This window comes from Pipistrellus hanaki (genome assembly GCF_964339955.1).
Source record: "Pipistrellus hanaki genome assembly, chromosome: 4".
Lineage (NCBI taxonomy): Eukaryota > Metazoa > Chordata > Mammalia > Chiroptera > Vespertilionidae > Pipistrellus > Pipistrellus hanaki.
In genome coordinates, this window is record NC_140506.1 from 33,036,401 (window position 1) to 33,063,728 (window position 27,328).

At 36.1% G+C, this 27,328-nt stretch overlaps 1 protein-coding gene across 8 annotated transcripts in view; it reads left to right on the top strand.

Annotated features, from left to right (window-relative positions):
- The window catches only part of BDP1 (BDP1 general transcription factor IIIB subunit), a 73,265-nt gene that overhangs the window by 9,837 nt on the left and 36,100 nt on the right, over nucleotides 1–27,328 (top strand). For 6 of the 8 annotated variants that reach the window (XM_084880880.1, XM_084880884.1, XM_084880882.1 and 3 more), the window contains exons 6-16: nucleotides 2,280–2,413; nucleotides 6,349–6,443; nucleotides 9,648–9,702; nucleotides 12,149–12,292; nucleotides 14,850–15,131; nucleotides 18,308–18,455; nucleotides 19,896–20,051; nucleotides 21,193–21,352; nucleotides 24,573–24,664; nucleotides 25,271–25,463; nucleotides 26,405–26,520. In XM_084880880.1, the coding sequence (XP_084737006.1) occupies nucleotides 2,280–2,413; nucleotides 6,349–6,443; nucleotides 9,648–9,702; nucleotides 12,149–12,292; nucleotides 14,850–15,131; nucleotides 18,308–18,455; nucleotides 19,896–20,051; nucleotides 21,193–21,352; nucleotides 24,573–24,664; nucleotides 25,271–25,463; nucleotides 26,405–26,520 (1,575 nt within the window). The remainder of the gene's footprint in view (nucleotides 1–2,279; nucleotides 2,414–6,348; nucleotides 6,444–9,647; nucleotides 9,703–12,148; nucleotides 12,293–14,849; nucleotides 15,132–18,307; nucleotides 18,456–19,895; nucleotides 20,052–21,192; nucleotides 21,353–24,572; nucleotides 24,665–25,270; nucleotides 25,464–26,404; nucleotides 26,521–27,328) is intronic. The other 2 variants (XM_084880887.1, XM_084880885.1) reach the window with 2 other exon arrangements.

Consider the following 27,328-nt stretch of genomic DNA (forward strand, 5'->3'; position numbering starts at 1 on the left):
TAAAGAGAGTAAGAGATTGTGGTTTCATGAGAGCAAAAGTGCTATGTCTAATGAAAGAGATTGGGTTTCTCTATCTTTGTCATTTAGACTCTAATGCTTATATTAGCGTAATAGATGTACATAGAAGGGTGTGTTAGATTAATTTATAATTTTTAGAAGGTTTTATTTTTAAGATGTCTTTTAGCCAGGCTGGTGTGGCTCAGTGGTTGAGCATCAACCTGTGAACCAGAGATCATGGTTCAATTCTTGGTCAGGGAGCATGCCTAGGATGTGGGCTCGCCCCAGTGTGGGGTGTAAAGGAGGCAGGCGATCAAGGATTCTCTCTCATCATTGATGTTTCTATCTCTCCCTCTCACGACCTTTCTGAAGTCAATAAAAAACAAACAAAAAAGACATTTTAAAATTGCTTGTAGAGAGAGACAAAGAGACAGAGAAAGACAGGCATCTATATGTTGTTTCACTTACTTATGCATTCATAGAGTGATTCTTGTATGTGCCTTGACTAGGAATTAAATCTGCAACCTTAGTGTATCAGCATGATGCTGTAAGCTGCCTGGCCAGAGCTATAATTTTTTTAGCAATTTTTATAACTTTGTATTCTGTATCAAAAGATAGTACTCCTGGCCATTAACTAGCCATTGTTTTACCAACTTCACTGGTAATTGGGATGAGCTATACAGCTAATCATATGCTTTCTTCTTTTGAGGATAGGTTTCAAAGATTGACTCAGTCTTGAAGTCAATATTCAAGTTTTCATACCATTAACTATTGTAATACCATATTCTGTTGAATGGTGGTAACTAATGAAAATGCAATGAGCCCTAACCGGTTTTACTCAGTGGTTAGAGCGTTGGCCTGCGGACTCAAGGATCCCAGGTTCGATTACGGTCAAGGGCATGTACCTTAGTTGCGGGCACATCCCCAGAAGGGAGTGTGCAAGAGGTAGCTGAATCAGTGTTTCTCTCCCATCTATGTTTCTAACTCTAATGCTCTTCTTTCCTCTCTGTAAAAAACCAATAAAATATATTTTTAAAAATGCAATGAAATGTAGGTTAACATATTTTCTGATTTTTGTTATAATGAGGTTTAATTCACTTCTCGTTTAATTTCTCAGTTATGATATTAAATTTTTCATATTTGGCATTGTGGAATTTAGTTGTCTTTCCAAAGTGTATTATTTTATTTAATTTTTTTTAAAGTGTATTATTTTAAAAGTAGATAGTTTTTAGTAAGTAAATAAATAAAAAAGAGGGATAGAAAGTTTCCTGCCTAATTTAATTAGTAAAAATCATTTTATAGCATATAGGTTCTATGATAATTAAACACAAATGTGATACTGTTAATGATTTTTGTTTTTGCAGGCTGCTTTCTATTATTTTGTGATGATAATTTTACTGGTCATTAATAAATAGTTAAAAGCATATTTAACTGTGTGCAGGAATGTAAAACATAAATATAAAATGCTTATAATTCTCAATATCCATTTTTGAGTCTAGCATAAGTTAATATATATTAAATATAGCAGACAGGCAGCAGTCAGTAAAACAAATACTTATTTATTTATTTATTTATAAATATATATTTTATTGAATTTTTACAGAGAGGAAGGGAAATAGAGAGTTAGAAACATCGAAAAGAGATAGTCATTGATCAGCTGCCTCTTGCACATCCCCTACTGGGGATGAGCCCGCAACCAAGGTACATGCCCTTGACCGGAATCGAACCTGGGACTCTTCAGTCCGCAGGCCATCGCTCTATCCACTGAGCCAAACTGGTTTTGGCAACAAATACTTTTTTAGGTAGCCCAAATATATTTTCTGAATTTTATATTGCTTTTAGGATTAAAAAAAAAAAAGTTGACATTTATTTTTATTCCCTGACAATCACATTTTATTTTATTTTTTACTGTATTGATATGAGAGAGAGAGAGAAAGATAAGAGAGGGGGGGGGGGGGAGGGAGATACTGATTTGCTGTTCCACTTATTTATGCATTCATTGGTTGATACTTGTATATGTGCTGATGGATTGAACACACAACCTTGGCTTATTTGGACAATGCTCTAACCAACTGAACTATTATACCTGGCTAGGACCCTTAGCAATTACATTTTAAGTGAACCTTAGATTCATACAAAATAAGCATATCTCAAAAGTATTTGTACTTTTGATATGACTCTGCCATACTAAATTTAAAGATATTACTGTTCAAATATTATTTGCTGTGTTTTTCTTTTACTTGTTTCTAGCGTGGATCTATCTAAAAATGTGTTTCTTTCAGTTTAACTGTAGAAGTTTTAAGGACCAAAGGCCCCTGTGTTGTTGAGGAAAATGACCCCATATTTGAGCGTGGTTCTACAACTACGTATTCCAGCTTTAGGAAAAATTATTATTCTAAACCATGGTCCAATAAAGGTAACTGATTTTTATTTAAATTATGTAGGTCATTTCTTTGAAATGTAATGAATTATTTTCTCTGTTTCTTTTCTTTTTTTTTTTTTTTTTAAATCATTACAATCTTTTATTTTTGTTAATCCTTACCCAAGGATATTTTCCCATTGATTTTTTGTGTGTGTGTTTTGTTTTTTTTAAATTTAATAAATCTTTATTGTCAGATTATTACAATTGTTCCTCTTTTTCCCCCCATAACTCCCCTCCACCCATTTTCAATCCCACCCTCTGCCCTTACCTTCCCCCCACTCTCCTCCTCCATAGGTGTATGATTTTTGTCCAGTCTCTTCCTGCACCCCACACATCCCTTCCCCCTGAGAATTTTTATGCCCTTTCTATGCCCCTGATTCTATTATATTCACTAGTTTATTCTGTTTATCAGATTCTTAATTTAATTGGTTTTTTGATTCACTGTTGATAGCTATGTATTTGTTGTTTGTAATTTTTATCTTTACCTTATTCTTCTTCTTCCTCTTCTTAAAGAATACCTTTCAGCATTTCATATAATACTGGTTTGGTGTTGATGAACTCCTTTAGCTTTTTCTTATCTGTGAAGCTCTTTATCTGACCTTCAATTCTGAATGATAGCTTTGCTGGGTAGAGTAATCTTGGTTGTAGATTCTTGCTATTCATCACTTTGAATATTTCTTGCCACTCCCTTTTGGCCTGCATAGTTTCTGTTGAGAAATCAGCTGACTATTATATGGGTGCTCCCTAGTAGGTAATTAACTGTTTTTCTCTTGCTGTTTTTAATATTCTTTTTGTCTTTTGCCCTTGGCATTTTAATTATGATGTGTCTTGGTTGGTCCTCTTTGGATTCCTTTTGTCTGGGGATCTCTGCACTTCCTGGGCTTGTAAGTCTATTTCTTTCACCAGGTGGGGGAAGTTTTCTGTTGTTATTTTTTCAAATAAGTTTTCAGTATCTTGTTCTCTCTCTTCTTCTGGTTCCCCCATAATTCTGATGTTTGTATGCTTGAAGTTGTCCCAGAGGCTTCTTACACTATCTTTAACTTTTTGGATCCTTTTTTCTTTTTGCTTTCCCAGTTGAGTGTTTTTTGCTTCTTTGTATTCCAAATCTTTGACTTGATTCTTGCGTTCCTCTAGTCTGCTGTTGGGTCTCTGTATAATATTTTTTATTTCAGTCAGTGTACGCTTAATTTCTAGTTGGTCCTTTTTCATATCTTCGAGGGTCTCACTAAATTTATCAGCCTTTTCTAGGAAATTCTTGAAAAACCTTATAACCGTGGTTTTGAACTCTATATCCAGTAGTTTTCTTTTCTCCATTTCTGTCATTTGTGACTTCTTTGTCTCCGCATTTTGGCTGCTTCCCTGAGTTGGTAGGGTAGCTTTGTGTGTTAGGTGTCTTATATGGTCCAGTGGCTCAGCCTCCCCAGTTACCTGAGATGCACCCTTTTGTGACTGTATATATAGCCTTGTTGTAGTTAAGTCTTGATTGTTGTTGGTATCACTGGGAGTAATTGACCTCCAGGCCAGTTGGCTATAAGAATCAGCTGTGTCTACATCGGGAGAATTTCTGTGTTGGAGACAGCCTTATGAGACAAGATTTGCAAAATTGCTAAAGCCTCTGCTCAGGTTGAATGGGGTGGAGTCTTATCTCGGTAATTGCTGCAAGCACTTCTAAGAGTAAGCCACCCTTGAGCTTCACCTGCTGCCAGACAATCCAGTTTCTCCCCCAATGAATCTGGATTCCAACATTCTTGCCCCGAACTGGACTTCAGCATAGCAGGGAGCTTCCATTTTTCACCCACTAGAGAAAGCCGGCGGCGCCTTCAGTTGTCAGACCTCTCTTTGCGCACTCGCGCATGGGGACCTCTGCTTTTTGCAGCTCCCCTGAGTTTCTGCCTGACAGTCCAGATTCCCCCCGGGTAAGCCTGGGTCCCCAGGGTCTCGCCCGGCACTGGGGTTCGGTCAGTCAGAACTGGGGTTCAGCACAGTTGGAAGCTTTTGTCTCCTTTCCTTTAGAGAAAACCAGCCAGGCACTCAGCCACCCATGCGTGTGTCTCTGTACCTCAGCCTTTTGCAGCTCCTCTGATTTTCCGTGAGCTTTCCTCTTTCCTTCTAGTTAAAGAATTTCCACTCATCCAGCTTTCCTCTGGTTCTGTATGATGCTTGTTTTGTCTTTTAGTTGTAGTTTTGAAATTGTTGTGTGAGGCAGCAGTTTAGGTGTTTACCTATGCCGCCATCTTGGATTCTCTATTTTCTCTGTTTCTGAATTAAACCAGGTCTCCCCTAAGTAAATGAAGTGCAAACTACAATGCCGTTTCTGTCTAGCTAATTTTATTGACATTCCCTCTAATCCCTGTCCCATGGAGCTATAACTCCAACTTTATCTTAGGAAGATTTTTAGGAATTAATATTATGGTTATTTTGGTTAGAATGTTTCTCTCTGTCAAATTCCTATTCTACCTCAGATAATATTGCATAATAAAGTTACTACAAATAAAAATTATGCTGTTAAAAAGTATGTCTATTACATGCTGTTTATTATTTAATTAAAAATATTTTTATTGTTGGTAATATTACATATCTCTTCCATTCCTCCTCCTCTTTACCCTCTTCCACCCAATTCTTACCACCCCCTCCCATCCCCCGCCCACCCCAAGTTTTCACCTATTGCCTGTGTCCAGGCAAGTATATACTTATTGGCTATGCCTATAAGTATATAAGTTCTTTGTTTTATATTTTCTTGTTCCCCCAATTATCTATTGTTTACTTTTTATTATATAAATAATAGTTTGTTTTGAGAAAAAATTCAAACATAATTGAATAATAATTCTCTACTTTCCTTCTCTGACTTCTCCCAAACCTATTCATTTGAAGTTACTTTTGTCCACTGTTTCTTATGTATTTTTCTAGCTATTTAATTTTTTTAAAACTTGGCAAAATATATTTTTATTGATTTCAGAGAGGAGAGGGAGAGAAATAGAAACATCAATGACAAGAGATAATAATTAATTAACTGGCTCCTGTATACTTCCCATTGGGGACTGAACTCAAAACATGGGCATGTGCCCTGACTGGGAATTGCACTGTGACCTCCTGGTTCACAGGTCAATGCTCATCTGAGCCACAGGGGTACAGGCCTAGCTACTTTCTTTCATGAGCTAAGCACATCTTAGTAATATTGCATTGGATGTGGTAGGCAGAATGCCTTTTTTTTAAAAAAAAAAATCCAGCTGCTTTGGTATTACCATGCAAATTTCTTATACCATGTTTCTATATAAAAGTTTAATTAAAAAAATTTATTTTTAATTAAAAAATTTTTTTAAATGATTTTCAGAGAAAAAGGAAGGGAGGGGGAGAGGGAGAAACATTGATGTGAGAGAAAAACATCTATCAGCTGCCTCCTGCATGACCCCTATGGAGGCAGTGGGGTGCAGATAAAGCCTGCAAACTGTATGTGCCCTGACCTGTCGAGGAATCAAACTGGCAGTGTAGGGGACAAAACCCAACTAACAGCCACAACTGCCAGAGCTAAATTTTTAATTTTAATTGATTGATTTGAGAGAGAGAGAGAGAGAGAGAGAGAGAGAGAGAGAGAAATTTGTTGCATTTATTGGTTGCTCCTTTTATGTGCTCTAAACAGGGATTGAACCAACAACCTTGGCATATCAGGACCCTGCTCTAACCATCTGAGCTACCAGACCAGGGCTTAAAGAAAAGGTTTTTAGATCCATGAGGCTCTTTGAAACAAAATTGAAATATGTCTATAATTTTGTATGTAGACATATTTCTATGACTAAAGAATTTACTGCACTGTAATAATTAAGTACTATCAAATTTATTTCAACTCAAAATGCATACTTAGATAAGGTTTATTTCCTCTGAAATATTGAGAATGTTAACCTTTGGTCTTTCTAAATCTTTTATTTTTACAGAAACAGATATGTTTTTTTTAGCCATCAGCATGGTAGGAACTGACTTTTCTATGATTGGACAACTTTTTCCTCACAGAGAAAGGATAGAAATTAAGGTAAAGTGAATGCATTACATTTGTTGCTTGGAAAGAGATTGAAAATTACTAATATATTTTTTTTAACCATTGATTTAAATCTCAGTCCACCCCTTTTTCACTATTATGTTTTTGGTATACCTGTTTCTTTTTATAGCTCAAAAAGTAATAAAATTTTTCTGAGTTCTGTTATGAATACAATTTCCTTAACTTCAATATTGTATTTTCTTATTTATGTTTTGTCCCCTTCTAAATATCTTTGAGGGTGTACTAATAAGCCACTGAAACTAAGATGAAGAATTATATAATGAAGAGGGAAAATAAATGTAGTAGAATATTTTTGTTAAGTGTTGTTTTTTTATCACAAAATAAATTTCTGTATTTCCTAGGAAGAAAATACATTTCCAATTGATAGTTGAGATCTTTTTTCAACAGTGGGCTTAAACTTCATTAATGAATTAAAGGGGCCATTAGGAAAGATAGATTCCTCCCCCCCCCCCCCCCCCCCCCCGGGCTAGGCATGGATTGGTCACCTGAGGAACATTGTACAGTGTGATGATCATTGTATTTCTACAAAAAATGAGAAAATTTTTAATATTTCTTAATTTTGAGGACAAAATATTAAAGTTCTGTGAAGGCTAGAAATTGATTGTCTAGAGAAGCTGATCTGAGTAATTAATGATCAATTTGTTACTAGATGATTTCTCTCAAAAATTGTTCAGACTATTCCCCTAAAATAGGGGTGTCGAACTCAATCAGAGAAGGGGCCAAAATCTAAAATCCAGCCTAAATCGCGGGCCGAATGGTTTATTGAACAGTCATAAACTGACAGTGTCATAAACTGACAGTGGAGTGCAGTGATGACAGCGCGGTGCGGGCCACATTGCAAGGCCTGGCGGGCTGGATTTGGCCCGCGGGCCTTGTGTTTGACACATGTGCCCTAAAAGTTTATAGTGTAGTTCCAGTAGGCCTTTTGGCAAAGTGTAGAAAAGTGAAAATGGACTACTGATTTTCAAATGTCAAACCAACCTTAGATTCCAGGGATAAATAACTAATATAAAATATTCTTCAAAAACTTTTAAATAGTTCTGAATTGTGGTCCCAATTAGGTAAAACTAGAGGCCCAGTGCACGAATTCGTGTGGGGAGGGGAGAAGAATGGTCCCCTCAGCCCAGCCTGCACTCTCTCCAATCCGGGACTACTGGTTTAGGCCTGGGGATTGGGCCTAAACTGGCAGTCGGACATCCCTCTAACAATCCTGGACCACTGGCTCCTAACCATTCACATGCCTGCCTTCGTAATCACCCTTAACTGCCCCCCTGCCGGCCTGATCACCCCTAATTGCCTCTGCCTGCTAGCCTGTTAGCCCCCAACTCCCCCCACTCTCCCCACCGTCCTGGTTGCCCCACACAGCTAGCTGCTCAGTCCTTTGGTAGTCCCTCACTAACCCCCCTGCCAGCCTGGTCGCCCCACGCAGCCTGTTTGGTCATTAGTTCGGTTGCAGTGGTTGTTTTGGTTTTTATACACTTAATGGCCAGATTATTATGATCTCTGAATGCATAATCATCTGGTCACTCAGTGTGTGTGTGTGTGTGTGTGTGTGTGTGTGTGTGTGTGTATGTGTATAAGTGTATATATATATATATATATATATATATATATATATATATATATAATTAGAACCTCAGTGCATGAATTTGTGCATGGGTGGGGTCCGGCCAACCTAGCCACGGGGAGGGGACATGGGCAATTGACCGGCCTGTCTGCTGGTTGAACTCCTGGTCAAGGGGACAATTTCATATTATATAGGATATACGTACCGATATATTTAGTGGCCAGATTATTATGCATTCAGAGAGCATAATAATCTGGTCACTCAGTACTCAGTGTATAGATAGGTAGGTGTAGCAATATTTTAGAATTCAATACTGTATAGAGCCTATTGGCATTTTTATCAGAAGGTTTAATTTAGTGATTATAGACAGTCACTTTTTATGAATGTAACTTAATTTTTGAGATGTTTAAAGATTAATATGATTTTTTAAGAAAGAAAGATGATCACTGAAAACTTTTATATTATTTAGTAAAAGTTTATGAAGAAAAGTAAAGAATGGAAATGAGGGGTAATCTGTAGATTTAAAGATATTTAAGTAATAAGTTTTTTTTTTTTAAAAAATGGATAAAGATAAACTGCAGTCTAACAATGTTCTCTTGAATGGTAAACAGTAAGGAAATGCAAGAAAGTAATTGCTTTAAAAATCAGATTGTTGGTTAGGTTTTTTCGGAGGGAAGAAGGGGACCATGAAATAACTCATTTGTTTTCTGTGCTTTTCTCTTTTTTTCAATAAAAAGTTTTATTTTTATATTTTTAATAAGAGCATTATTAGACCACTGATCTGTAGAAGGGAGCAGTTAGCAGGTTGTCCCCAGACCCGGGATGTATATGCATGATTGGACATCCTGGGACACAAACTTACACCCTCAGATATCTTAATTACCTTAGGATGGATTGAGCCTAAATCTTTTCTATCTCCATTGTAATGGACTTAATCTGGAATGGAATGGCTATGGGGCATTAGAAAATGTGCCTTAATAAAAGAAGGTTCCAAAGATAAACCTGGCCTGTTTCAAAATTTTGCTTAGGTGTTTCTTTATCTCTATTCCATGTCATTAAAAATATATTAGCATAATAATATAAATATAATAGATGTAATGATATGAAAATATTAGTTTTTAAAAATATATTTTTATTTATTTCAGAGAGGAAGTGAGAGAGAGAGAGAAACATCAGTGATGAGAGAGAGTCATTGATCGGCTTCTCCCTGCACATCCCACTCTGGGGATTGAGCCTACAACCCAGGCATGTGCCCTGATCGGGAATGGAACTGTGACTTCCTGGTTCATAGGTTGACACTGAACTACTGTGAACCATGCCAGCTGGGCAATATATTAGTTTTTAAAGAGTTAATTCTGGTTAGCTTAATTGATTATAGGTTTGATCTGTTTTCATGCTAGTGGACTTTCATTGCTGTTTTGTGCTATTGATTATAAGGAAGATCAGAAAGCTCAGTATAAAAGGTTTACTAATTTGTCTGTTGGTAAAGACATTTTTATTTATTTGGGTTATATGTTATCATAAGTTTCATTTTCATGGTTATTTTGTTTAAACGTAATCCTCATTTGTTTAATAGGAGAAAATTATAGCATTTTTTGTTTTGTTAACAGAATAAATTTAAACGTGAAGAGAAAACAAATGGATGGAGAATAGACAAAGCATTCCGTAAGTATTAAGACCATTTTAATAAGGTTTTATATCAAGATCCTAAAAAATGATCAATCTTTGTCTTTTGTTTAATGTGTGTTTTTAAAATATATTTTTATTGATTTTAGAGAGGAAGAGAAAGAGAGAGAGAGAGAGGTATCAATGATGAGAGAGAATCAATGATTGGCTGCCTCCTGCATGCCCCCTACTAGGGATGGAGCCTGTAACCTGGGCATGTGCCCTTGCCTGGAATTGAACGTGGGACCCTTCAGTCCACAGGCCGACACTCTATCCAATGAGCCAAACTGTCCAGGGCAGGTTGTAATGTGTTTTTTGTCCTTATGTTGGTTTGAACAAAACTATATAATGGTGATGGGACAGGTGAGAATCCTGCTTTTATTTTTATTTATTTAAGATAGTTTTAAAAAAATACTGATTTTTACAGAGAGGTAGGGAGAGGGATAGAGAATTAGAAACATCAAAGAGAACGAAACATTGATCAGCTGCCTCCTGCACACTCCCTACTGGGGATGTGCCCACAACCAAGGTACTTGTCCTTAACCTGAACCGAATCTGGGACCTTTCATTCTGCAGGCCGACACCCTATACTGAGCCAAACCATTTAGGGCGAGAATCCTGCTTTTATAGTGTTCAATGTAATTTGGTGGGGGAAGGGGCACAGTTTGTAAGCATGATAACTTTAGATAGTGATTAATTTCTAAACTAGGTGGGTGGATAGTTAGATTGGGTGATCAGGGGAGTTCTATCTGAAGAAATGACATTTGAATTTATTCCTGATTTGAAGGAATGATGTGTGCCTTTCACTGTCTAACTAATAGCCTCATTAAAGTTAAAATTTTTTTTCTTTTTAAATCTAGAGAAAGATATCAAAGGATCTGTAAAGCAAAACAATTAAATGTACTGTATAAAGTAGTTCCTTCTTTGGAAGATAATAATCCAATGCCTTCTGATGAATAAATGTACTTAGTGTCTATTTAGTATTTATTTTAGGAAAAAATCTAAAGAGAGGATCTAAATTTTGGAGCATGTACATTTATTTAATGAGTAAATACTAAGGTAGATGAGTGGACCCTATACTCCTTGTTGTATTGGGTCCTCAGGAAAACCACTTCTAGGAAATGCTTTTGGAAGATCTGGAATACTGTGGTTCTCAACCCTCTCCATTTCAGAAAAGTGTTCCAGAATCTTTTCATTAAGTTTTAGGTATTATAATAAGAATTTATAAACCTATAAATCTTTTATGGGATGCGGAGTCATTGTTAAATCCATTATAATAGATACATTTACAATTGATTGATTTTGGTTCTTTCTAGTGGAAAATTAAAAAAATAATCTAAACTTAAATAGTATTTTTTAGAACTTATATTTTGAATTCCTCTGAGAAGCTTTATGGATTATGTTTTTATCATCGTTGTGGAAGGCCAGAACACGTAAAGGCACGGTCTACAATAAAACAGGGCCTTCAGGAATTCCAGTTTGGGGCTTGGTTTCCTAAGACTAATTTATTTTTGTTTTGGTATATATCTCTTTTTCTGAGGCCAGCTTCTAATAATCTTATAATCAAATCAGTCTTGTCTGGGGATCAAACCTCCAACTTTTTGTGTACAGATGATGCTCCAACCAACTGTGCCACTTGGCCAGGGCTCATTAATCATGTGCTTGAGATTCACTTGAATTAATTGCTTTTATCAGTAGATACTTTTTTTTAAAGTTTACTTTTATTGCTTAGTGGTCTATTATGTGATGATTAGAGGCCTGGTGCACAAAATTTGTGCATGGGGGTGGGGGTGAGGATCCCCTCAGCCCAGCTTGCACCTTCTCCAATCTGGGACCCGTTGGGGGATGTTCAACTGCCGGAGATTGGGCCTAAACTGGCAGTTGGACATCCCTCTCACAATCCTGGACTGCTGGCTCCTAATCACTCAGCTACCTGCCTGTCTGGTCACCCTTAACTGCCCCCCTGCCAGCCTGGTTGCCCCCAACTGACCCTCTGCCAGCCTGATCGCCCCATGCAGCCTGCTTTGTTCAGTTGTTTGGTCGCCCCTCACTAACCCCTCTGCTGGCCTGGTCATAGGCAGCCATCTTGTGAGGGCCTGAGGGTTAATTTGGATATTACCTCTTTATTATGAAGGATAATATAGTGACTGGAGTTTTTTATTCATTGTCTCCTGTTGATTAACCCATTTGTGTGTGTTGTTTTTTTTTTAATTGACTTTTAGAGAGAGAGAGGAAGGAGGAGAGAGAGAAACACTGATTTGTTGTTACACTTATGCATTCATTGATTGATTCTTACATGTGCCCTGACTGGGATTGAACCTGCAACCTTGGAGTATCCGGATGATGCTCTAACCAGCTTAGCTACCCAGTCAGGGCCCCATTTGCTTTGATATTTTGGTACTAAAATAAAAATTTGAAGGTTCTTTTTCTTTTTTTTATTAAACAGAGGAAAAGCGCCCTTTTGACTTCGATTTTTTTGCTCATTTGCTTCAGAAAGTTCTTGATGAAGAAGAGAAAAGAAAACAAAAATCCCTTAAAAATCAGAATTTAAGGGAGAAGAAATCCTCTAAACCACGGAAAAATGTAAAAGGTATTTATTTTAAAAGGAAGTGTGTTATTTTAATTAAAAGACTTGCAATATTAAGCCTTTGAGTGTTCACTTGTAGTTCAGGTAATTGAGGTTACCAGGGCTCAAGACAGTAGCTGTCTTTTATTTGTTTTTTTTTTATTATTATTTTTTTTAATTTTCTAATTGTCATGTCTGTTTGATATCTTTCTTGCATCTAGAGCAGTGATTCTCAACCTTTCTAATGCCACGACCCTTTATTACAGTTCCTCATGCTGTGGTGACCTCCAACCATACAATTATTTTCATTGCTACTTCATAGCTGTAATTTTGCTACTGTTATGAATAGTAATGTAAATATCTGTGTTTTCCGATGGTCTTAGGCGACCCTGTAGAACCTGAGTTAATGTTTATATAAATGTTTATTTAATGTTTATTTAACTGTTTATATAAAAAGTTTCCTACCAGGGAAGCTTGTTAGAAGCTCATTGCCCAATAATTTTACTGGAGGCTTGTCATACCCTTTGCTTGGCACGTACCAGAATTCAGACTACCAGAAGGAAGGCCAGTTGTTCAGCAGAAACCTCATTATTTGTACAAACCATTTAAGTAGACAGGTGGGGACTCTCCTCAAGCCCCAGTTTCTAGATAGCAACGGGCCAGCCTTTTTAGGAAGACCTTTCAAAGGATAGCCGCTATGCTAATTCTCTTCTGCACAGAGCCAGTCTGAAATTTCCTTTTTTGGAGTATAGTGTCTACATGGTTTAAAAAGTATTGATCACTGCAAAGTTTTTACTCTTTAGTCATTTTTCTTTACTTAACTATACATAGCCCTAGGAGATTAAAATAGATGTGGTTATCATGTAACAACACAAGTAACTCACTATATCTTGTTAATGTGAGAAATTTTCAGATGTATTACCATGTTTCCCCGAAAATAAGACATCCTCCGAAAATAAGACCTAGCACATGGAAAGATAAGACTACCCTGAAAATAAGACCTAGGGCAACTTTGGGAGAAAAAATTAATATAAGACATTGTCTTATTTTCGGGAGAACAGGGTATTACAAGTCTCAGAAGTTAAAAATTGCTGATTATTATTCTGATAGAGAATAAATCCAGTATTGTCTTAGTTTTAAAATCTTGTTTTGACTTTTTTCACTAAAATAAATGACATTGTGCCCTAACCAGTTTGGCTCAGTGGATAAAGCGTCAGCCTGTGGACTGAGGGGTCCCAGGTTCGATTCTGGTCAAAGGCATATACCTTGGTTTCGGGCACATTCCCAGTAAGAGGTGTGCAGGAGGCAGATGATTGATGTTTCTCTCTCATTGGTGTTTCTAACTCTCTATCCCTCTCCCTTCCTCTCTGTAAAAAAATCAATAAAACATATTAAATAAATGACATTGAATTTTATTTATTTTTTTTAAAGATTAGATATTTCTAGAGATGTCTGATCAGCCATGGTGTCAAGTTAAGTTTACTTTTGGTTTGGATGCTGTTCCTATGGTGATCTCTATTTTTTATTTTTTATTTATTTATTTATTTATTTTTAATATATTTTATTGATTTTTCACAGAGAGGAAGAGAGAGGGACAGAGAGTTGGAAACATCGATAATGAAAGAGAATCATTGATCAGCTGCCTCTTGCACACCCCCCACTGGGGATGTGCCCGCAACCAAGGCACATGCCCTTGACCGGAATTGAACCCTGGACCTTTCAATCCGCAGGCTGACGCTCTATCCACTGAGCCAAACCGGTTTCAGCTATTTTTGCTTTTTAAATTATTTCATCTTTAAATATTTAAAAAAAAAAAAATCCTCTCCTGAGGTTGTGTTTGTTTTTTAAATTAAATTTATTTTTAACATTGATTTTAGAGAGAGGAAGGAAGAGAAGGAGAAATATTAATTGGTTGCCTCCCATATGATCCCCGACTGGGGATTGAAATGAAATCTAGGTATGTGCCTTGACTGGGAATTGAACCCACTCTAACCAACTGAGCCATCCAGCCAGGGCTGTTTTCATCTTTTATTACAGTTGACTATTTATATGCCTTCAAAAGAAAAGCACTAGAAATTGTTTAAAAATATTTGTTAAAAAGATTCTTCATTGAAAAATCATTCAGGAAATAAAATTCTTGAGCTCTCTTCTACCCTGCCAATCAGAATCTTCAGGTTTCCTATGGATAACTATTACTAAACTCTTTCCTATGCGTGTGTGTGTGAGTGTGTGTGTGTGTCTTAGTCTTAAGAGTCTATGTAATTGTTTTTGTTTGATAGAAATGAGGTCATACTACATATGTTGTTTTGCAACTTGATTTTAATATAACAGTATATTTTAAAATCTTTTACATCACTATATATGAGCCTACCCCATTATTATTATTTACTGCATGGATTTTTATAGCATAAATGTATTTATAACTTAATTTTATTGTTCTCTGTTGGGCATTTTATATTGTCTTCAAAATGTTGCTTATACAAATAATATTACAGAGGATATCCTTGGATATTTGCTGTCTCTGCTTTAAGAATTTTTTGTAGGTTGTTTATGCATTTATAACCATTTTTTTTATTTTCAGTGAAAAAAGTTACCAGTGAAGGAGTGACTGACAATCCAGATGAGTCTATGAGTGCTAAAATTTCAGATACAGAAGATTCTCAAAAGGATGCTCAGACAGTTGAAGAAGAACTGCAGCCTCTGACTTTATCAGGACAGGATTCAGAACAGATTGCATTAGAACCAGACCTAAATCTAGAAAAAAGAAGGAAAAATCAAGATGAAGTTGGTACACAAGAAGTAAAAAATCTTTCAGGAAATGCCACTGTTCAGCCAGGCCCTTCTATAGGAGAAAAACAGAAAAGTAAGTTTTTAACATATTTTAATACCCTCTAATTATTTGAAGGCATGTATATAATAATTTTATCTAATAAAGATGGTATATGCAAATTGATCATAACTCCCAACAAACGATGGTGACACCCACAGCCAATAAGGAAGGAATATGCAAATTGATGCGACAAGGTGAGAAGCGGTGGAAGGTGGCTCAGGCTGGAGCAAGGCAGTGCCGGCACCCAGGGGAACGAAGGCCTATTCTTGCACGAATCTTCATGCATTGGGCCTCTAATATAGTCTATAAATTAAATGCCTTTCTTTAGATAGTAGTAATTACTAATGTTTATTAATTGGTTCTGTACCTATGTACTGTATTAAACACATTTATTTAATTTATTTTTTTGTTAATCCTTACCGGAGGGTATTTCCCCCATGATTATTTATTAAATATGTTTTTATTTATTTTATATAGAGGAAGGGTGATGGGTAGAGAGATAGAAACATTAATGAGAGAGAAACATTGATAAATTGCCTGCTGCGTGCTCCACAGAGGGGATCGAACCTGCAACCCAGGCATGTACCCTGGCTGGGAATCAAACCAACAATCTTTTGGTGCATGGGTTGATGCCCAAACACTGAACCACTCTGACTGGGCTTTTCCATGTTATTTTTAGAGAGAGCAGAATAGAGGGAAGGTGGGAGAGAGAAAAACAGAGACAGAAAGAGAACCATTGATGTGAGAGAGATTAGTTGTCTCCCGCACTCACCCTTACTGGGCTGGGAATCAAACCTACAGCCCAAGTATATGCCCTTGACCAGAATCAAACCCGGGTGCAAGGGACCATGCTCTAACCATTGAGAATCACGGGCAAAACACTTTTATTTTTAATTTAGTAGGAAAAAGATTGTTAATAGAAACCACAAAGCTAAATGGGAACATTTTTTCTCTAAAATTTGTCTCTAAGATTTATTACCTCCATTGTACTCCCATTAACAATGATAAGAAGTCACATATAGCCGAAACCGGTTTGGCTCGGTGGTAGAGCATCGGTCTGCGGACTGAAGGGTCTCAGGTTCAATTCAGGTCAGGGGCATGTACGTTGGTTGCGGGCACATCCCCAGTAGGGGGTGTGCAAGAGGCAGCTGGTTGATGTTTCTCTCTCATCGACGTTTCTAGCTCTCTATCTCTCTCCCTTCGTCTCTGTAAAAAATCAATAAAATATATTAAAAAAAAAAAAAAAAAAAAGAAGTCACAGGTCTTCAAATAATTTGGTTTCACTCAACATCATTTTTTCACAACTTGATTGAATGTCTTAGGAATTTAACTCTTGTTTATACATAAGTTAGTTGCTGGTAAAATTGGTTTTGTTATATGTAATTTTGCCTCAGTGCCAGGAACCAATCTATTGACAATATAAAGTGAGGACTTAATATAGTTAAGTGCACATTGCTTGTATCTGTTAATAAATCACTGGTATTTATGTTACTTTTTCATAGCACCTCTCTGAAATCACAATAAATTGTGAGCTACTGGACTACACATTCTTCCCATTTTCATTTTTTAAACTTTCTTAGAATGCAGATATATTGGCACTTATGAGTTTTTAGGGAATGAGGGCTAAGAGTTTAGGGAAGTCTTGGACCCTTTCCTTAAGAGCTCATATATAGTCATAGCCATATATAGCCTGGCTCAATGGATAAAGCGTTGGCAAACTGAAGAGTCCCAGCTTCGACTCCCGTCAAGCTCACAAACCTCGATTGCAGACTTGATCTCTGCCCCAGTCAGTGTTTGTGTAGGAGGCAGCCAGTCGATGTGTCTTTCTCACATAGATCTTTCTATCTCTGTCTCTCCCCTTCTCTTGCACTTTCTCTAAACATCAATGGAAAAATATCCTGAGGTGAGGATGGAAAACAAACAAACAGACAAATGACTTCATGTATAGATTATTTAAAACAATCAAGTAAAGAGAGGAAAATAAATAGTAGCAGACCATATAATTCTTTTTTAAAAAAATTATATTTTGTTGATTTTTTTACAGAGGGGAAGGGAGAGGGAAAGAGAGTTAGAAACATCTATGAGAGAGAAACAGAGATCAGCTGCCTCCTGCACACCCCCCATTGGGGATGTGCCCGCAACAAAGGTACATGCCTTTGACTAAAATTGAACTTGGGACCCCTCAGTCTGCAGGATCTGTCCACTGAGCCAAACCCAGTAGGGCCAAAACAACTTTGCCATAGAATTTAAGTTTTATGTAATTCAGCTTCACCTATATGATTTTTTATTTATTATAATTGTTTTTAAAATATTTTCATTGATTTCAGAGAGGAAGGGAGAGAAAGAGAAAGAGGAATATCACTGATGAGAGAGAATCATTGATTGGTTGCCTCATGTATGCGCCCTCCACTGGGGATTGAGCCCACAATCTGGGCATGTGCCCTGACTGGAAATTGAACTGTGACCTTCTGGTTCCTAGGTCGACGATCAACCACTTAGACACACTGGCCAGGGCACCCACATGATTTTAATAAATGAGTCCTGATTGGTAGCATAGTTTGGTTTATAGGCATTACAATATTGTGCTCTTTTGTGGCTTACTATTAAAAGATACTACATATAAAATGGGATAGCTCAGTGATTAAGAAATTGGACTTTAGAAATCAAGCAGACCTTGGTTTAAATCATTTCTTTTATTTGCTAAGTATGACCTTGGGCAAGTCACTTAAGATCTTTCAACTTAGATTCATTTTTTTCTTTGATGGGGTTAATATGAATAACTTTTAGTAGGATTGTTTTAAATATTAAATATTTATCTGATGGATTTACAGTTTCTATCACTTAGTAAGTTCTGAAATGATTAGCTATTACTGTGTTATAATTATGACACTTACTGAAGGAACAAAAGAGTGAAAACTACTTTGTTTCATAACTAGACATATTTAACCACTTGAAATTTAAGCAAGATAAAAGGAGATGCTACAGATTGTCTAAAAAATTTGTGCTGATCCTAAAACACAGTTGTAAGTTGATTGATTTTTCATTAATGCTCTTAAAATATTATCTATCTCTTGCATATAAGAACTTAAATGTTGAATGGATTAATGATTTATAGGAAGAGATGATGTTATATGTAAATTCCTTTGAGCTTTAAAATATAGATGTTCTTGCTGTCAGTTTTTAGAATAACATGTATTTTGTATTCATAGGTAAATGTCCATTTTTAAGGCCTGAGGAAAATGAAGATGAAGGCAATAAGGAACAGAAGCTTTCCTGTGTACAAATCATTGATGAAGTTGAGGATTTATCCTCCAGGGACAAAGTTGTGAATAAAACTGACCCTGTTCTTTCATTAAGGTATTTTATATATAATCTTTCCTGACTTTGTTTACATTTTCTGTCAGTTACTGAGAGGAGTGTGAAGTCTCCAACTGTAATTGACTTGACCTATTTACCTTTTCAGTTCTATTTGCTTTTCTTTATGTATTTTAAGGCTCTGTTCTTAGGTGAATACATATCTTGAATTGTTGTCTCTTCTAGGTGAAGTCAACCCAGGCATGTGCCCTTGACCAGAATCAAACCTGGTCTCTTCAGTCCGCTCTATCCACTGAGCCAAATCAGCTAGGGCGAAGGAATAGTTCTTTATTTTATTTTTTTGATTTTTTACAGAGAGGAAGAGAGAGGGATAGAGAGAAACATCAATGAGAGAGAATCATCAATCAGCTGCCTCTTGCACACCCCCCACTGGGGATGTGCCCACAACCAAGGTTCATGCCCTTGACTGGAATCGAACCCGGGACCTTTCAGTCTACAGGCGACAATCTATCCACTGAGCCAAACCAGTTTCGGCAGGACTAGTTCTTAATAACATAGTGCGCCATAACATAGTGCGCCCTAACCGGTTTTGCTCAGTGGATAGATCGTTGGCCTGCGGATTAAGGTTTCCAGGTTTGATTCTGGTCAAGGACATGTACCTTGGATGTGGGCATATCCCCAATAGGGAGTATGCAGGAGGAAGATGATTAATGTTTCTCTCTCATCGATGTTTTTAACTCTATCCATCTCCTTTCCTCTCTGTAAAAAAATCAATTACACAAAATAGGTAAAGAAAGTACAGTGTTGCCGGGACCGGTTTGGCTCAGTGGATAGAGCGTCGGCCTGCAGACTGAAAGGTCCCGGGTTCGATTCCGGTCAAGGGCATGTACCTTGGTTGTGGGCGCATCCCCAGTGGGGGGTGTGCAGGAGGCAGCTGATCGATGATTCTCTCTCATTGATGTTTCTAACTTTCTATCCCTCTCTCTTCCTCTCTGTGAAAAATCAATAAAAATATGTTTAAAAAAAAAAAAGAAAGTACAGTGTTAAGAATGAATTAAAAAAAAATTTAACATGGTGCAACAAAGATCACAGTAAAGCCAAAATATTTGTTTTAATTCTTTCATAATATGAAGGATTATCGTTCATAGTGTGAGTTAGTATATAGCATTTTAAAAGTCTTTTAAATAATTAGTTTAAAGTAAGCATTAGCCGAAGCCGGTTTGGCTCAGTGGTAGAGCGTCGGTCTGCGGACTGAAAGGTCCCAGGTTCGATTCCGGTTAAGGGCATGTACATTGGTTGCGGGCACATCCCTGGTAGGGGATGTGCAAGAGGCGGCTGGTCGATGTTTCTCTCTCATCGACGTTTCTAGCTCTCTATCTCTCTCCCTTCCACTCTGTAAAAATTCAATAAAATATATTAAAAAAAAAAAAAGTAAGCATTACTAAGAATTTCTTCCCCCCCATGTTTTCATTTCTTTAATAGTCAACAAGATGCTACATCAGTAGCAAGTGAGGCTTCAGAATCAATCACTTCAGATTTGCATTCATCAGAAGTTGGAATTAGAGTCTTATGTGAGGTGAATAATGCTGAAAGTAGTTGTACAGAAGAAAGAAATGTTGAACTAAAAAATATATCACTGTAAGTATTTTACATGGTAAGACTTAAAAATTTATTTTCAAACTTTTGGTAATTTCTTATAATTTAACAAATGTAAATAATGTTGCTTCTTGCCCTAACTGGTTTGGCTCGGTGGATAGGGCCTGTGGACTCAGGGGTCCTGAGTTTGATTCCGGTCGGGGGCATGTGTCTTGGTTGCCGGCGTGTCCCCACTGGGGAGTGTGCAGGAGGTTGTTGATGGAGGTTTCTCTCTCATCAATGTTTCTAACTCTCTCCCTCTCCCTTTCTATCTGTAAAAAATCAATAAAATATATTTAAAAAAATAATGTTGCTTCTTTTAGGATTGAGGAGGGAACTATAGACCATTTAATACGTTTGTGATCTGAGTGTGTATATTTCATTACAGAAAGAGCCTCTTTCATATATGATGTATTATAGTAATACAAATTTTAGCCAAGTAGTAACTTAAGAAATTCTAAAATAATTTAAAATTTTAAATATTTGCTGAGATTTTACTTTTACTTGGTTTAATATTCGTGCCTGTTGTCAAAGTAATGGATTTTGATATTTACGACTTTGAAGAGATTATTATGTTTTTTAGTATATAGATACAGGCTAAGTTAATATCTTCACTAAAAACAGAACAAAAGCATCACAGAATTTTCCTTTGAAGAGATATGTAAAAAATTCAGACTTCCTTTTTGTCTCCCTCATAACTTCTCATATGGTCTTAAAAGCTATTCAGTTTATAAGTTTGATTGATGTTTCTCATAGATGTTTCTCATGATGTTTCTCAACAGCTGATTGATATTTCTCATCGATATTTCTAACTCTCCCTCTCTCTTCCTCTCTGTAAAAAATCAATAAAATTTATTTTTAGAAAAAATAAAAAGTATATTAAAGATAATACAAGTAGCCCTGCCCATTGTTTGCTCAGTGGTTAGAGTGTCGGCCTAACCACTGGAGGATTTTTGGTTCAATTCCTGGTCAAGGATATATATATGATGGAACAAGTTAGTTATTGCCTCATTGCTGTTTCTCAGTTTTCTTTGCTACTCTGTAATATGCTTAAATGAGTTTTTTTTTTTTGACTGTGAGTGAATTTTTAAGAATTTAATTTAATATACCTGAATGAAAGTGCATAATGAATTTTTTTTTTTAGGGAAGCTGATCAAACAGAAAATGTTAAACCTATGGTAAGAGGACGATTCCAGAGACCTAAACCCAATTTATCAAGGGCTGTTGGGAAGAAATCCGTTCTTTCACAAGGTAAAACAGATGCCAAGAGCAAGAATTTACATCCGGAAGCTTCAGTTGAAAAGGTATGGAGCAAGAGACTTTATAGTTATTAAAATTATAAAATTTTTTTCCTAAATAGTTAGAAATAAAAATATTTAGTTATAATTAAAAAGTAATGTTTGTGATACTAACACAAAGATATAAGAACTTACACATTAATATTAAATGTTTTATTAGTGCCTTGATTATGCATTTTCTTCAGAACAACTTTCCCATTAATATTAAATTTGTCATAGCCAGGCCAGTGTGGCTCAGTGGTTGGGCGTCAACTTATGAATCAGGAGGTTGTGGTTCGATTCCGCATTAGGGCACATGCCCTGTTTGCAGGTGTGATCTCTGATGGGGAGCATGTAGAGGGGGCCAGCTCATTAATGATTCTCTCTCATCATTGATGTTTCTCTCTCTTACACTAGAGAGGAAGTCAATTAAAAAAATATTTTAAGAATATTATATTTGTCTTACTAGGCTCCTGCTTTATTTCATTTTTATTTAATTTTTAAAAGAATATGTTTTCATTGATTTTTAGAGAGAGGAATGGAGAGGGGGAGAGAGAAACATTAATGTGAGAGAGAAACACCAGTCAGTTGCCTCCTGAATGCAACCTTCCTGGGGATGGAGCCCACAACCTGGGTATGTGCCTTGACCTGGAATGGAACTGGTGACCTTTTGGTACGTGGGATGATGCTCAACCAACTGAATCATATCGGCCATTTTTTTTAGAACCTAAGACAAATTTCAAACACCTTCAATAATGACAAATCTGACTTTTCTTATATGAAATTATTATTCAAAATGTTTTTTAAGCCAGCTATGCATAAAATTATATCTACAACCTTGTTCTGTTTGTCCTTTATGACTTAAACTTTCTTTTTATGTATGTAAACATTTCTATAGTTTTTAATAATAATTTTTTTGTTTTTGTTTAATATCCATTGATGTTTTAGAGAGAGAGTAGAAAGGAAGGAGAGAGAAAGAGAAAGAAAGAGAGAGAGAGAAAAACATTTATGTGGGAGAAACATATCAATTGGTTGTCTCTTGCACTTGCTCTGATCCAAGGACAAACTTGCAGCACAGGTACATGCCCTTGAACAGGAATCGAACCTTCAACCCTTTGGTGTGGGCTGGGTTCTAACTATTTAAGTCACACCAGCCAGGGCAATCATAGTATAACATTTAAAACTTCTTTCTCTAAATTTATTCATTTATTTTTCTTGGGATTAATTGATCTTTTTAATTAAGGTTAACATCAATTTACTAACCATTTATCTAATGGTGGATATTTAGGTTATTTCCATTTTTCAAACTTTTGAAATAAAGCAAACAATTTTTTAAATAGGGCTTTCGTAAGGTAAAACAAAGGATAAATTTTCAGAGGTGGTGAGATTAATGGGTCAAAATATTTTTAATGTTTTTATAGGTCTTGTGCATTGTCACACTGACAGTCAAAAACATGACTCTATTTACATTGCTACAAGCACCAAATGCATGTTCTGGTTTCCTTATATTCATGCTAGCATTATATTGTTTTAAATTTTTTATTTTTGGTAAAATACTTTTTATAATGTTAGTCTACATTTTTTCCTATTATGTGAAGCAGCTTTTTTCTCATACTTTTTATAATTTCGTTATATTGTAATTATATAAGGTATTGTATTTTTAATTTTTAGAAAATTGGGAAAATATACATTCATGTAAAAATTAAAACCTTCCTGCCGAAACTGGTTTGGCTCAGTGGATAGAGAGTCGGCCTGCAGACTGAAAGGTCCCAGGTTTATTTTATTTTATTTTATTTTATTTTTTAAATATATTTTTTATTGATTTTTTACAGAGAGGAGGAGAAAGGGATAGAGAGCTAGAAACATCGATGAGAGAGAAACATCGACCAGCTGCCTCTTGCACACCCCCTACCGGGGATGTGCCCACAACCAATGTACATGCCCTTGACCGGAATTGAACCTGGGACCTTTCAGTCCGCAGACCGACGCTCTACCACTGAGCCAAACCGGTTTCGGCGAAAGGTCCCAGGTTTAATTCTGGTCAAGGGCATGTACCTTGGTTGCGGGCACATCCCTAGTGGGGTGTGTGCAAGAGGCAACTGATCGATGATTCTCTCTCATTGATGTTTCTAACTCTCTATCCCTCTCTCTTACTCTCTGTAAAAAAATCAATTAAAAATATATATAAAAAAAATTAAAACCTTCCTGGCTGGTGTGCCTCAGTTGATTGGAGCCTAGCAATTGGTGTTCTCTCTCCCTCCCTCCCTCCTAAAAATCAGTGAAAACATATTATGCCTTAGGTGAGGATTAGGAAAAAATTAAAATAAAAACTACTTGTAATTTCATTTTTAATATGCAACCAACATTTTAATTCTTCCAGCTTTTCTTAATTAAAAATGGAGTAGTATTAATTTAGTATTGTATCCTTTGGTATTTAACTTCTATAAATATTTTCCCATATCATTAAACATCTTTTGAAAACATGTTTGTTTTTTTATTTAGGAACTTCATAATATTCTATCAGTGGGTGTGAACTGAGTTTATTTAACCATTTATTCATTGTTGAATATTTTGTCTATTTACAGCAGGGATGGGAGAACTTTTTTCTGCTAAGGGCCATTTGGATTTGTATAACATAATTCACAGGCCACACAAAATTAAATTAGCCTGCTATATTTGGTCAGACCTAATGCCTTCGCAGGGCTAGACCAAATGATTTTGTGGGCCTTATATGGCCCATGGGCCAGACTTTCCCCTACCCTGATTTTACAGTGTTTGCTATTTGTATAATATTCCAGTGAACATCTGTGTACTTAAATTTTAGTCGAAAATTTTAGAATAGAGTCCTAACAATCATATTACTGGGCTAAAAGGATGAATATTTTAAGGCTCTTGATTCATATAGCCAAAAGGCTTTCCAGAAAGGATATACTGATTTGTGATTTGCAGTAATGTAATCAGGTTATACAGGGTTAGGCAAAAGTAGATTTACAGTTGTGAATATATGAAACAAGTTTATTATATTTTTTATTTATTATTGTATTATTTTCCATACGAATAACTGTAAACCTACTTTTGCCTCACCCAGTATGTTTTCTAATACTTTTATCTATATGTATGATTTTAAAAACTCTCTTCTTATTTAGATGTACAAAAGAAATTTTTTTCTTTAAATTTTTCTTTACTTATTGCAAAGTTTGAAGATTTTTATGTTAAGTAGATTAAATGTAAAACATTGAATTCATAGACCCACATGGAAAAAGATAAAATGAATTCATTTGACATTTCTGGAATGGAGAATACAGAGAAAGAGAACGCCGAAGCTGATACTGTATCTAAGTAAGTATTTAGGAAGTAGAATACAAATAGTAACTCTTAGGAATGATTGTAATAATTTTTCTACTTGATACTGTCTAAAGTATATTTTCAGCTATACACTGAAAATCTATTTTTAACAGTTGTTGAAACATTTACTAGGTGTACCGTTAATAATGCAGATTTTGTAATAAAGAAAAAACCAAAATAATTTCAAGAGAAATTCAAACGTGCTTTATTCAAAGTCATGACCTCGCCAACTACACATTTTCCACATCTTTAGGAAATTTGTGGATACGTCCCAATAGAACTTTTCTTGTTTTGAGGCAAACCATTCAGACACCCAGTTTTCCACTTCTTCGTATGTTTTGAAGTGCTGCTGAGAAAGTGCATGTGCCATTGATCAGACCAACTGGTAACCTGAGGAAGCAAGGTCGGGGGAATACAGGGGTTGGGTTAATATTTCCCAGGAAAGATCTTTTAACGTGTCTTTTGATGGATGTTCTTGAGGATACTTGTGAATTATTTTATATTACAAATTATTTGTACTTGAGAGAAGGGAATACTAAAAACATGCAAGTATGTGACTTCAGACTAACGATTGATTTGATTCCTTTGTAATTCTTTTAGTTTGAGTGAAAAAATGAATCTACAGGAAGATAATCAACCAAAGGCTTTCAGACCTGCACGACTGAGGGGCCGATTACAGAGGCCAAAGCCAAATGTAGTTAAAGCTGCTGAAAGAAAAGAAATCCTTGCATCAAAGGAAGAAATTGGGGCCAATGTAGAAAAGAATGAAAATGAATCCTGTGTTGATATAAATGTAAGTATTCTGATTCCTTCCAGTGTTTTTGTTAATCTATAAGCCTCCATTTGACCCTTTTTTTTTTTTTTAATGTATTTCCATTAATTTCAAAGAGGAAGGGAGAGGGAGATATAAATATTGATGATGAAAGGAATTAATTGGCTGCCTTCTGCCCACCCCACACTGGGGATTGAGCTGCCAATCCGGGAATGTGCTCTATCGGAGAATTGAACCATGACCTTATAGTTCTTAGGTCAAACCTCAACCACTGAGCCCTGCCAGCTGGGCCTCATCCGCTTTTTAAACAGTAGTGTTATACCATTGTGTACATTGTTCATTAAATATAAGGCCAAAATCTCTTAGGCAGCCACTTAGCTAATTGTAAACCCGTGTAACTCAGCTCTCTGGATTTTGGGCATTAATATGATGGATCCTCATATTTGGACTTGTTTTTCCCCATTACTCTGCAGATTTTGAATTACACTTCCTTTTGAAAATATAGCTTGATAAGTGAATTTTAATGCTGGCAGAAACAAAATGTTAAAATCTTCCTACTAAAATATAATTCTAAGAACAAAGATTATGGATTTTAGATTATTTACATAATAATAACTAGTCTTTGTGATAAGGGTAACAGTTGGCATAATTTTCAAGGTCTGTAATGTGATTATAAGAAGAAGATATGTTCAAAGAGATAGATCCCAGGTATAATTCTTACAGATGAGACTAAAGCAGTTACTTGCTTTCTGTTTGGGAAGGAAATGGAGCCTTTGAGATGAGGTAAAAAGTGTGGCTTATGAAATTTCCTAAGATATCTAAGGAAAAAACCCAACATATTTAGACTACCATTTTATGGTTTTGAAATGTTACTGTTTTCTTTGTACTCAAATTGAAATTATAAATGGTGGTTTCATTTTGAAAACTAAAACTTTTTTAAAAAAAATGTCTTTGTTATTAAGACTCCTGAACAAATAGAAGATCAGTCATGTGATATCACTTCACAATCTGGAAAAAAAGATACTTCTTTTCAAAATGTGCAACCAGATGAGCCCAAGTCTCTTAATGAATGTTCAAGGTAAGCATCATCTTATTGACTATATAATTTTAAAATTTTGTATAAAGTTTTAGAAATTGTTAATTTTTAAAAACAAGCAAATCAGACTTGATTTTTTTTGTATATCAAGTTACATAATATCTATAATAATAAAAGTGTAATATGCTAATTAGACTGGACAGCTGAATGTCCTTCTGGATGACATTCTGGACATCCTTTCAGATGAAGCCTTAGTGGCGGGGGCTAAGATAGAGGCGGTTAGGGACAATCAGGCAGGCATGCAGAGTGTTTGGAGCGATCAGGCAGTCAGTTGAGTAGTTAGGGGCAATCAGGCAGGCAGGTGAATGATTAGGGGTGATCAGGCCGTAGAGTGGTTAGGAACAATCAGGCAGGCAGGCAGAGTGGTTAGGGGCTGTCAGGCAAGCAGGCAGATGAGTCGTTAGGAGCCAGCAGGTCCTGTGGGCTGGGGGCAGCTCCTGCATTGAGCTGCTCCCTGGTGGTCAGTGCTTGTCATAGTGACCCATCATTCTTCTGGTCATTCCATTGTTTGGTCAATTTGCATATTAGGCTTTTACTATATAGTATAACCAGTCTGATCTCAACAACTTTTTTTCCAAGGCAGTGTCCTTTCTGTCTTATCATGTGATCTTTCTTGTCTTTGAATCTCCAACATTCTTAAAAACAATTCTAAGATTCTATGTTTAATCAAACCATAGGTCTCTTTTTGTCTAATAGGCACTTCTCCTCCCTCCCAAACACTTTGAACTGTCAAGATGCTATGTAAGAGAAAATAAAGAGACTCTGAGATGAAGAATGCATTAAAAATTCT